This window comes from Montipora foliosa, chromosome 9, assembly GCF_036669935.1.
Source record: "Montipora foliosa isolate CH-2021 chromosome 9, ASM3666993v2, whole genome shotgun sequence".
NCBI classification, from domain to species: Eukaryota; Metazoa; Cnidaria; class Anthozoa; order Scleractinia; family Acroporidae; genus Montipora; species Montipora foliosa.
Genome location: NC_090877.1, coordinates 3855806 through 3868567, shown reverse-complemented (window position 1 = coordinate 3868567; position 12762 = coordinate 3855806). Strand labels below are relative to the sequence as shown.

General features: G+C 40.0%; 1 protein-coding gene across 1 annotated transcript in view; it reads right to left on the bottom strand.

Annotated features, from left to right (window-relative positions):
* Positions 1-3970: 3970 nt before the first annotated feature.
* Positions 3971-12762, bottom strand: part of LOC137971931 (eukaryotic peptide chain release factor GTP-binding subunit ERF3A-like) — a 20654-nt gene continuing 11862 nt past the window's right edge. Inside the window, exons 12-18 of the mRNA XM_068818668.1 lie at positions 12589-12682; positions 12075-12155; positions 11558-11659; positions 10903-10974; positions 10229-10318; positions 7300-7468; positions 3971-5937 (exon numbers count right to left, since the gene is read on the bottom strand). Coding sequence (XP_068674769.1) covers positions 5894-5937; positions 7300-7468; positions 10229-10318; positions 10903-10974; positions 11558-11659; positions 12075-12155; positions 12589-12682 — 652 coding nt within the window. The 3' untranslated portion in view covers positions 3971-5893. The remainder of the gene's footprint in view (positions 5938-7299; positions 7469-10228; positions 10319-10902; positions 10975-11557; positions 11660-12074; positions 12156-12588; positions 12683-12762) is intronic.

Sequence of the window (12762 nt, the reverse complement as noted above, 5' to 3'; positions counted from 1 at the left end):
TGACTGATCGAGTCGCAGAATACCCACAATGCCCTACAGGGCTGGCCAGCGCAATGGAGAAAATATGCTAATCAATGCAATACAAATATGATTGCGTGAAGACAAATTAAAAGAGAAAACAGCTTTTTTTCCGGTTTAAAAAATAATATTACTACAAGGCTGGTTGTACGGTTGCGAGGATATATATATTTTTGATTTACCAATATTTCGTCAGGCACGGCCTGACTTCTTGTGGGAGTTAAATCAGGGCAGTGCTTTTCCAAGGGTGAAGGGTAAAGGGTAAAGGGTAATATTTTGAACCAACCGTTTTGCCGAAGAGCTTGACGCAGCCATTAATTCCTTTTACACTCTGTTGAAATGGGGACAACTCGATTGCATGGTCCAAGAAATTGTTGTGTTCATGATTAATCTTTTTGTGGAAACAATATTAAGTGTGCCCTATGTAGGCGAGCACAGCAGATCAAATCCCACGAATGGGGCAAAAACGGCAAAATGATAGTTACCCTCTCAGAACATTACCCTTTACCCCTGGAAAAGAGCTGCCGGTAAAATCACAGGTACCCTAAGCTAACGTTGTAATTTGAGCATCACGAACAGTTAAAACTATAAGGGTTTGTATGGGAATTTGCGAACGTATTTAGGAGTCGAAAATAAAGAACATGAATCAAACAGAAATGCCTTACCTTGTCTTCTTGATACCTTATCAATGTTTCTGTGGTGTACTTTAGCCATTTCAGCGCAATTCCAGTGGGTTGTAGTAGGTTCGCTGTTTTCTCTCTCTAGATTTATCTATACATTTATGTTTATATATATGAGAGAGCAACGCTAGAACTAAACCTCCCTAGAATCGCGCTGAAACGGCCAGAAATGCTAAGAACAAACCATAAATAAGACAAGGAGGCAAGGTAAGAAATTCTGATCTATTTTTATTTCTATTTTAATGCCCTAAATAACGATCGCTAAATTCCCCACACAAACCCTTCTAAAATGTATGCAACGCAACAACGATTCTCCGTGAGCTTGGGGTACCTATGGTTAAATGATTTGCCATTACAAGTTTTTGAAATTCAAATACAAGCCATAAGAAAACTAGGTATAAGATTACAGATAAATGTATATATATATAGATAAATATTGTGTTTCAGATAAATATTATTTACAGTTCTTCTCTTTTGTTTATACCTTTGGGTTCAAGTGTTTAGGCCCTTTGTGTTAGAAACGCTTCTCGGGCTTTGCATATGGAGTCACGAGATGGGCGGATGAGTTCCAATGGGATACGTTCCATGTCGTGAGGTGTGTGGTTAGTGCTGGTGCTGGTCAACGGGACGTCAGTGTTCGTTGAAATGGTCTTTTAAAGGGGCTAGATCACGCTCTTTTAGGCATTTTCAGCACTGATCGAATGGTCATAAAATTAAGTAAAAGATCAAAATAACTGTTCAAGATTATAGAAGAACTCTAACAAAACACAGGGAAGCCAAGAAGGGACATGGATGGACAAAACTGGAGAGGATTGAAATGGATTGAATTTGGGTAAATTTGAAAAACGTCGGCCCACCTTTTTTTAAATTTATATCAGTCTATTTCAAAATGTCATTTACAAAGCTTGAAAATCATTCTCAGTTGTTATGTGGCCGTGATTTTGCAAATGAAAGACTCTTGCTCAGCCAATTTGACGTTTAGAGCTCATAATTAACAAAATTAAACAAAATTACCTAAAACAGCGTGACCTAGCCCCTTTAAGTCTCCGTTTTGTCTCTCCTATGTATTGTTTGTTGTATCGTCTACAGTGTATCACGTAATAAGATTTTTGGAGTTACAGTCAATGTAGTGTGGAATTTGTCTTGTCTCCTTAGTATCTGAAAACGTGTAGTCAGTTCGTCCGTCAGATATGTAATTGCATGTGAGACAGTTAGTTCTGCGTTTGTGGGTTGGTAAGTAATGTGGATTTGACAAGTATGTCGCCGAGGTTGTTAGAACGTCTGAAAGCAATAAGGGGTGGTAATGTGAATATTTTGGTACATCGTTTGGAAGAAGCGAGAATGTGAAAGTGCTTTTTTTATGATAGATGGGAAAGAACGAAGGGGCAGGGTTATAGGTGACAACAAATGGTACACGACTCGATGTGTAAGTGGAATTGAGGCTAGGCTTAAGAGCTGTATCACGTTGTATAGCGTTGTATTTCTTGTTTGAGGAAAGAGAGATTACAGCCACGTTTGTTGAGGTATTGCATAATTTGATTAGAACGTAGATTGAAAGTATCGTCTGAAGATCATATTTCCGGTTGCCGTCATGGCTCAAGGGATCACTGTGCCAAGATTCCTGCCTCAAAATGAAAGGACCTTAAATAACAAACAAGGATATTATCCTTACAGAGGCTCGAAAGAGTTTTCAGCTAAGCGCGCATCCGTTAGCCAACAGATAAGCGAATTGGAAATACAAATGTGACCAAAAATCGCGAAAACGGGAAATAACTTTTGTTAGATGCGTTGAGCGATCTCAATATTATAGGTAACCAAATTAGTTTTTAAGATTGAGGGTTAAGACTGAATTTCGGTGGGGCTTTAAGCAGTTCTGTACCGTTACAATGACAACAGCTGGGGACTCACCGTTGACAATTTGCCAGACAATGGTTTTTAGACCAAAATCACAAAACGTTTCCCTACTGAAAGGATCGACAGTGTCAACCCTTTAGAGCCTCCTTAAATGAACTATGGAGACAAAACACGGTACAAAATCTAGATTCTGACAACCACTCGTAATCATGGAAGCTGGCAAAAAGCGGAAATGACGTACTGCAGTGAAAGTAAGAAAATAACGGAATTGTACGAATCCTTGCCCCTGACGATGCTCGTGTATCACCTTAGCCTGTTCCAGGCTCCCAGATAGTCGGCAAAACGAAAACAACTGCGTGGGAAAAGCGAGAGGACGCTTGGGTCGAGGCCTCGATCCAAACTTTTTGGTCAGCACCAAGGATATCGACTTCCGACTGGTTCCGAACAAGGCATTTGTTTCTTCGTGTGTGTCGCGGAGCTTTCCCACCGATTTTTTGCATGCATTCTTTTCTCTTTCTCTACTATCTGGGAGCCTGGAACAGGCTAGTCTCACCTTGGCAAGATATACGACGCCGTCGTCGATGTAAATTTCCCTTTCGTAGACGGTCGTTGCCATTTGAAACGGTCGATGCCATTTATAACGGTCAACTACACACTTCACTTCAAAGAAAATTAAAAGAAACAAACTAAGAAAAAATATTAACAAAAATTAAAGACAAAAAAGAGAAAAAAAAAGCATTATAAAAGAAAAACTGGAGGAAAAAAAAGAGTCCGAAAATTTCAAGACTCGAACTCGTGTTCTTAGCCCTCACCCTAAACAGAACCCTAACTCATATGACCAGCGAGACACAACTCCCAGTAACCGCAACCTTTTGAGTTCTTAGACCTAATGAGTGTAATTCGGAGCTAAAAAATGACACCGACCGTTTCAAATGGCAACGACCGTTCTGAGAAATGGCAACGACCGTTTACGAAAGGGAAATAAGCGTCGTCGATGCAAGCGCCACAAAACAAGTTAAAATGAACGTGCTGCACGTGCGGCACGCATTTCAGCACTTTTCTGTACTCTGCTCAAAAACAACGGGAAATCACAAAATTGAGGCTCTGACGACAAAGACAGCCTCTCTTACTACAGGTTTACTCTGAAACCTCTCGTACCAATTTATTTTTAGGAAACTTCGCCTACACTGTACGACGTGAACGAGATGGACTCATGCCGAAAACCTTAGATAGTGCAAAACTATATTTTGAGGTAGATCTTGAAGTCTTTGTTAACGAGACAACTGGTATCACTTATCGCAGGTTAAGGTAGGCTAGATAGGCTAGAAATGATGGTGTTTCGTTGGGTAACGGTATGGATGGGAATTTCCCTTTTAATTCTGAGCACACACAGATTCGCCCTCAACGATACATGATCACTCAGTAAGTATTTGTCTTTATTTCAAGAAAAAATAAGAGATTGAAAATATACAGCCAGGCCAACATTAAATTACGCCCATTCGACTTACTTGCAGGTCGTAACACACATACGCTTTCGGCTCCTCGTAAATCAACTTTTCTATTCAGTAACGTGATACATAAATTTTACAATAAAATTCCTCATAGCTTCTCTTTGCGAAAGCGCTATCACAGATTAAGTTCGGTCTCGCTGCAAGAAATGGAAAGTCGAGCCAAGCCCTGTTAAAGATACACTGCAACCGGAAGGCTTCCGTTAAACACGAAGACGCACTATAAAAGGCGTGGCACATGGAAATGATTTGTCAAACAACCGTGGACTATCAAACAACCGTTTGTTTTGGAAAGCCGATCTTTTCACATGTTTTCAAGCTAACTAAAAGAAACTCGTCTGTGAAATCCTCTCCATTCTTGAGATACAAAGGGAATTGTGACACCCGAAAATGGCCCGTAAAGTTTCGGGACTTTCGAGAAACGGTACCCTGGCTCGATTCCCAGATCCAGCGTCATATGTGGGTTGAGTTTGTTGGTTCTCTAATCTGCTCTGAGAGGTTTTTCTCCGGGTACTCCGGTTTTCCCCTCTCCTCAAAAACCAACATGATTTGATATGTATTAATTGACTTGATTTCACTTGTCCAGGACCCAAAAAGCTCTTCAGCTTGAAACATTATCGTGTGAAAATAAAGTTCTACTGCTGCTGTTTGTTGATCACCATTTTGGATAATTAATCAGTCGTGCTGGAATGAATTCAAACAAAAGCAGAGCGTGAAGCAACCCCTTTTATAGTGCGTCTTCGTGTTTAAAAGTCATCTTATTTAAGTAAAAGCACTTAGCCATCCACTGTGGCAGCGTCTGGGCAAATAGCCAGGGGAAAACTTCCGGTTTCCGTCTATTACTCAACAACGCTTTCAGCCTGAGTTGCCTTGCTTTCAACTCTTAACAAAAGCCATTAATCACCTTTTCAAAACTCCCTACAGAAAGAACCAGGTTTAAATGAAGGAAAAACGTCTTCATTTTATGCATGGTAATTTTTTTCGGAAAGCTCAAAGTTTTGATAGATTTCGATTTATAACGAACTCGTCCAGAAGGGAACGTTTCTCGAACACCACATCACTTCATGATACAACAGCCGTTTCCTATGGATACAGTATTGTTTCATTCAGCGAGAAATTATCGTTGCTTTGTATGACGAATACCCTTTGCGCCACCCCGTTTTACTTGCGGAAAATTTCCAACATTCCATTTGGCAAAAAATTCCGCCCAAAATTTCCTCTCAAATGAAAAGCGCTCCCGGTTAACCATTAAAACTTGACTCAGGCCCTTCTTCTTCTTCGCTTCGCTTTGGGGTGATCATTGAGCGAAAGAAAAAAAACTAGACTGTGAACTGTGCGCCAAGAAAGCATCTTTTCGCACCTGCTGATTCATAGAAACGTAAACGACTATTTCGATTATTATTATTACTATTATTAAAAGCAGATTGACTATTACGTCATTCTCTTCCTATTCAAACTGAGAAACCGCTCATGACAAAGAACGGTTTATTACCAAGCATGTTCAGGGTACTTTTCGTAGTTTTGCTTAAAACACTCCTGGCTGTCTTTGGCAGTAGATTTTGTACAACTTGAACAATCGTTGCTGTATTGCTTGTGACCATATCATCTGAAACAGGCGTAGCTTTTAAAAAAAGAAACATTTAATCTGTGATGTCCATCCATCGTTTGTTACTGCGTCTACATCGATCAATGTGTATTACTCCATACATATATCTGATCCCGGATGACTTGTTACTCCACAAGATGGCGCCACAATTCTTGCGAGCCGTATATGATAAGTTTTCAATTAACCGAGTTGGTTTTAAAACAGTCTGTGGCTGAGGATTACTTCATTTAGCCGATTAGCTTTAAAACTTTGCCAATGGCGATGGTTTTGCCTGACATGAGAGAAGACAAAGAAAGAAACATAAGGATTTTCTTACAAACTATATACGGCAGCACTTACAATTCTAATTAAATACTTTTTCGATTGCTTTACAATTTAACAATCTCGTTACAAACTCGTTTTCATGGTTTACAAAGATGCCAATTTAAATAGAGCTACGTTGGCAACGTGGCACTATGTCTGTCGACAGAATTATGATAGAACTATGAGAGCGAAGGTAATAGTGCTTATTAACCAGTTGAATTCATCTCAGCGTTAGCTCTAGACACGGCTAGATCTAGACATGGAAATGGGTCAACAAAAACAAAACCCCGACTCTCTCTGAACTCGCAGCTCCGTCGGCCGAGTAATTTAAATGCAAAAATGTGTTTCATGAATAAACTATTATACTTATCTGGACGCCATGGCTTTGATTCCTGCCTTGTACAAAGTTTGCCTCTTTCCATGTGAGGTCTCTGATAAATTCAGTGGGTAGAGGGGGTGACTCTTAACCACCAAACGTTGCTATGGGCCCTACATTTATTCATTTCTCGAGTCCCTCAAACTCTACAGTTACGCTTTTTTGCCAAGTGTGCTCTATTTAACATTTCTTTGTCTGGTTCGACTCACTACCATATTTGGTAAATCACGTGATCCAAACAGAAAATAACTAGAAACTCAGCGAGGTAACTACGTTTTTCACAATTTTTAAATGCAACAACATGAGAACATTGTAACACAAAATCTGTAGCATGGATTTAAAAAGTATATAGTTCTCCAAAACGTCATAAAGCCCTCCTTTAATACACTTTTCAAAATATCATTTTTGTCCAAATAGAAATTCTATGCTACAGTCTACGAAAAATGAGAGGACGGTTCCCATCCGATGAAAAAAACCGCCGCTTCCTTTCGTTTCTTGAGAGTTTTTACATGTTTTTCGCTGAAACGCACGGCAGAGGACTGGGACTAGTTGCGCATGCGCCTTCTGATTGAAATGATACCAGACTTCCATTGGTAAAGTTACTTCAAAGAACCATCCAAGCAACCTTTTTGTGGGGCTGTTGACTAAAAATCTTCCTTAGCAACCATTGTCTTTCTATATTTAAGAGCCACCCCCATCCCTTACCTAATTTTTGGTTTGCACTCACGTGATTAGACGGCCATGTTGGTGTAAAAAACAAAAGCAAACCATCGCTCGCGTTTTGCATAATAATAAGGCCAAATTCCCAAGACTTTTTCGCTATTGTTCAGTCCACCAACGTGGTCACCAGTGACGTCAGTGCAAGCTAAGGATAGGCACTAAACCTTACTCTCTCAAAGTCAATTCTACTAATTCATATATTCTCATTGTTTATGGAAGTTAAGAATATCTTACCTTCGTCTCTGAGAGTAAACCTTCCCATTTGTGGAAAGTCGGAAAATTTCTCTATACAGACAACACCAGAGGTTTCTAACTTAGCAATTGCCACTTGGTCTTGTTTAATAAACCTCGGTCTTTGCCTCATCCTATTTCCTGTTTTCTTATCAATTAAATCGATTAATACCTACGAGAAACAAGTCCAAATCAGAATAATATTAGAGAAGAAGAGGCGAGAAAACCAGGGATCCACTGAGGTCAGTTAGCCACAAAGTAAACTATAACCCTTAAAGATGGAAGACGTTTTCTGCAGACATTCAACCGCATTGCAGCCCTTAAATAATTGTTCGTAATTCTCGCTGACTTGATTAATGAAAGAAAAGATGGCGGGTGGGTTGATATCTGTTTTGAAAAAACTGCTCGAAAGCCGGAACTCCTCTCTTCAGTCGCCTTCCTTTTGCGAAGCGAAAGGAATTAACATTATAATGTGGTTAAATGCAATTTAAACTAGTTAACATCAAAGAGATGCTAGGAACTCCGTGACATACTCTTTGTAAAGAGAGCGTGGGCTTGGCATAAACTGTCTTTCACAAGCAAGTTCTCTGACACGGACATGCAGTTTATCGTCTTCACCCAACTGAGCAGAGTGCACTGGTCTAGCAAATCAAACTGACAACCTTCTGAAGAGGAGACGGGAGCGTCATCCAATTTGGCTATCTACATGTAGGCTGTAACCAAACCTGAAGAGGTTTTTCGCCCTAAAATGCCACTTGTAACAGATTGAATTGCAAAATGATTGCCTTGATACCGGCATCTTGTTTTTGTAAAAACAAAGGAGCTTTTGGACCCAAAATTTTCATAGCTTGTAATAAATCCAGAGAAGAAGTAAATTGAGCTTAACATAAGAATTTACGTGGACGTCGCGACAACGCCACAAAGCAAGAACATTACTGGTTCAAAAAGGAAAAATGCTCGTGCTGCACGGGAAAAACGAATTTCCGAGCATTTCTTTGCCGAATTTTGACGACAACACGAGCATACATCAACGAACGATTATTTATTTTTAAAGCCTTTCGTACCAATCAGTTACAGGATAGTTCGCTGGTATTGCACAACATGAACAAGATGGAATAATCGCGAAATAAATTATACTTTGGAGCGACAATTTCGATAACGATGCCGTTGTCCTTGCTTAAAATTCCTATTAGGGAGTTTAAGAAATGATGACGGTAACGAGGACGTCATCTCAAAGTAAAAATTCGCGTTATTGTAATCACTTCGTGACTATTTCAACCTTTAAAATACGACGAGGGTGTGGTACACTGGTCGGAACGGCACTTAATTTAGGGGAGAAAATGAAAACTTATCCTGAAGTGCTGACGTTCTTCATAAACCTCAAATTTGGCTATTTCAAGTTGTTAGGGAGCTTACGAAACGACGACGCCGACGGCAACGACGACGCTACAAAACAAAAGGTTTACTTTGCGAAAACAATGGCTTTGAACGCTCTGCACGTGCGTTTTACATTTTGGTACTTTTCTTTGCCGTCATCTCCTAAATGACGACGTGAAATGACCAAATTCAAGGTTCTGTGGAGGACGTTAGCACATGACGATGAATTTTCAGTTCTCTCTCTACGCTTCCAACCCTCATACCAGTTTAATTCCTCGACATTTACCACACATTTTTAAGGCGAAACGACATGAAATAGTTTCGTAGTGATATGAATAACGCGAACTTGTACGTTAAATGAAGTCCTCGTAACCGTCGTCGTCCTCGTTTCGTAAGCTCACTGTTGTTTTAGTGACGACGGCAAAGAAATGGACAAACGTGAAAAACGCACGTGCAGGGCGTGCAAACCTATTGTTTCCGCCAACTAAATATGACTACGCACGTGCAGAGCGTGCAGAGCCATTGTTTTTGCTCACTAAACCTATTGTTTTGTAACTTCGTCGTTGGCGTCAGCGTCGGCGTCGTCGTTTCGTAAGCTCCCTATTATAGGCATTTTTGTACATTTCTCTCTCGTACTCGTCCAAAAAACAACGCCCGTGTTTTCACGAGCGGTTTTTCAGGGCGCTTAGCGAGTGGCAACTGAAAATTCCGTGAAAGCAGCGCCTTTCCCAACTCGCTTAAAGTTATGCGAGTCGGCAAATTTCAATATAGGATTCTCATTAAATTCAAGCCACCAAACCAGGTAGATTAAGCGAGTTGGCAATTGCTTTCAGGCCAATGAGGAGTCGCTTGCGGTTCTTCGAATCGGAAATACATCAGCAGTGCTATTTTTATTTTTTTTAATATTGTACTGTCACGTGCTCTCTCCTCATTTAATCTTATTCGTGAAAACCCGCATCATTTTTAAGTCGCTTAACGAAGTCTGCAAACGAAGCACTTTCAGAGATGTTAAGCGAGACAACGGCTGTCGTGAAAACACAGCTAACGTAAAATGACCAGTTTTTAGGCTTTGACGACAACGTGCACAAACAACACTGAATCTTTCCTCTCTCCTCTCTTTTCTTCAAATCCGTACGTACGAATCTGGTTATAGCATACTTCGCCTAAATTGTACAACACAGCCAAGAGGGAACCATCGTGCAACACTTGGAACAGCTCAAACTAATAGTTTGAAATTACGTTTTCGTCGCTGTAGTGGTTTCTTAAACTCCCTACTAATAGAATTGATCTGACCAAGTTCAATTACCCCCTACCTACCCTCCCCAAACCCCTTCCCAATCTTGAAAAATATGCTTTCTCTGGAATGACAACCCTGGTTTTAGAACAGTGTTGGCCCAGTGGTCAGAGCACTCGACTCCTTCCAGATTCGGCGTCGCTAATTTCCGTTTCGTAAACGGTCGATTCCATTCTTTGTAACCAAGCCTTTTTATTCGGTTCGCTTAAAAATTTCGGTTCGGTTAGTTTAAACATTCTTATTATTAATACATCATCTTACCTCAAATGAAACTTCTTCCACCACATTGTGAATGTGAAGAACAGCTCTGTAACCAGCACAGATAATGGATTTATGCTCAAGAATGACCACCTGTTACACAAAGACAACGACAACGACAGTTTGTTTTAGTTTGCCCAGATCTGCGAGAAAAGGGAACACCATTGGCCATTTATTCGACCTCTATTACAAAGGCAGGACAAACAGAGGTCGAAGGGCTGGCAGGAATATAGTCCCACCGCTTCTTGATTTGGTTGTTCTTTTGAGGGCTCCAGATGACCTTGCAGTAAACAATAAATGAAAGAATAGTGACCATTGATTCTCGTTTGTCGTGGCCAATTTATTTAGGCCTATCACTTAAAAATTAAAATGGCATGTCCGTCCTTTGATAGTATAAAATACGTCCTTGTCATGTATTTCTTTAAAAGTGCGGGTTAACCTGCACATCAAACAAATTTATATATTTTTACTTCATCGAGTTCTTTCACGGTGACACCTGAGCCCGGTAAGTTGACCTGCTGCCAACTAAGTGACTTCATCTAGCTCAGTTGGTTGAACGATGCACAGGCATCGCAAGGTCATAGGTTCGAATCCTGTTGAGGCTGCCTGAATATTTCAAGTGTCCAAATTGTCGAGATAAGTGCGAGAATCACTGTTCCACTTCCAACTGTAGTTACCTGTGCTTCAAATGTTTTAACCGTGTGGCATAGGTTTTCAGGTGTACAAAGTACAAAACCAGGAGAGACGTCCTGCAAGGAATGACAACAGCTCATTACATTTTGTTGTAATGGCATTTCATCAACATTTCCCTATCACACACGAAAATGTGGACCAAGTGGAGAGCCCATTGCGACGCCATCAATTTGGTCACAGTATTGACCATCAAAAACAAAATGACTCTTCTTTGTTGCAAACAACAGTAAATTCTGTAGGACCAATCGGGGTAATCTAGGTGGATTTGCGAGGGCATAAGCTTATCAAGGCAAATTTGAATAGTTTCATCTAGTGGGACATTAGACCCCTAATCTCTCATTAGGACAGGCTGCTTTTCTATAGGTCTAGGAATTCATAGTAGCACTGGTCATTTTGATGCCACTCTTGGGAACTGGGAGAATGCTATTTTTTTTTACTTATATCCTGAATTGCAGCATAATGGAAAGCTCTAACTTTATGAAGACAACACAAGGAATCTCTTTATAAGTCTTAACATGAACAATCTATTTTCAACAAATTCAACAAATTAATATTCATTCATGAAGATCTTCTGAAACACAAGCCTCTTGAAATTACTAAAGGCTTGTTGTTACATTAGACTATTACTAAACTGCTCACCTCTTCTTCAATTCCTCTCAATTTTAGTTTAACATTGTCTCCAGCTACTGCTCCAGATCTTTCTTCTTCATCAAATACAATTCCTAGAACCTCGACTGGAACCTGTAACCATAAATACCACTCTTTTAACAACTCTAAAAAATTAATATTTTGAGAAGGTGCTTTGGTTTCAAAATCTGCCATGGATATTTAACTTTGCCTTGCATTTCTTCCTCCTTTTCTGTCCCATTTTCGTACCCCTAGTACTCTGAATGTGTGCAGTTGTTGCAAAGACCCAATTTCCTAACTGGTGGCAACTATTATTGTTTCAAATCTGACACTGGGCAAACAGACAAGAGTCCACGGTTCGTTGACTTCCGGGTTTGAAGCAAATCAAGAGATGTCATCCTTGTGATGACTACACAGATAGCATTCTCCAGGGAAGAAAATGTGCCTACCCAAGATTTAACTTGATGGCAGATGACAGATGTTCTACCGCTTTAAGCAAGACCCCAGTGATAAATCCCTATTAGAGTACCTTGTTTGGCATCAACATGAGCGAATCTCCTTTGCTTATTCTTCCAGATTCTACTTTCCCAAGTACCACAGTTCCCATATCCTATGAAATAAAATATTCATGAAAATGACTTAAATTACAGCTGGCAGTCCACAACGTTTTTTTTCTCTAGAAAGGTCAACCTTAAGCACCTTTCGTTCCCATTGTAAGAAACTCAAGAGTAAACTTTCCAAATTCAATGATAGGAGCCAAAAGCCAATTTAGCCGTTGATGTAAAATGTGAAACTAGGAAAAGCCAAGGTAGAAAACAGAAACTTATGCAGATCACATAGTCAATAGAAAGGGGTAGTCAAAGAAATATTACTGGTAATATTTTGGGTTTTTGATGGAAAAGACATTCTATACAGTAACAGAACTCCTATCAAAGAAACACAGAAATCTAAGCTTTACATTTCTACAGGATTCTGTTTTGTGAGGCTGACTTAGACACCCTTTACCCTTGATTTCAAACAAGACCTAAACATGCACACTGTACCTTGTATCTTTCGGACAATGGTATCCTGAGAGGCCCATCAATGGCCCGTGTAAGTGATGGGAGTTCATCTATGTATTCCAAGAAAGACTTGCCGCTGTGATGGAAGAAAAGAACCTATATTTTTTCATGTCCTGCATAAATTATGCAAGACCGACTTCGTTAAAGACAAAGATG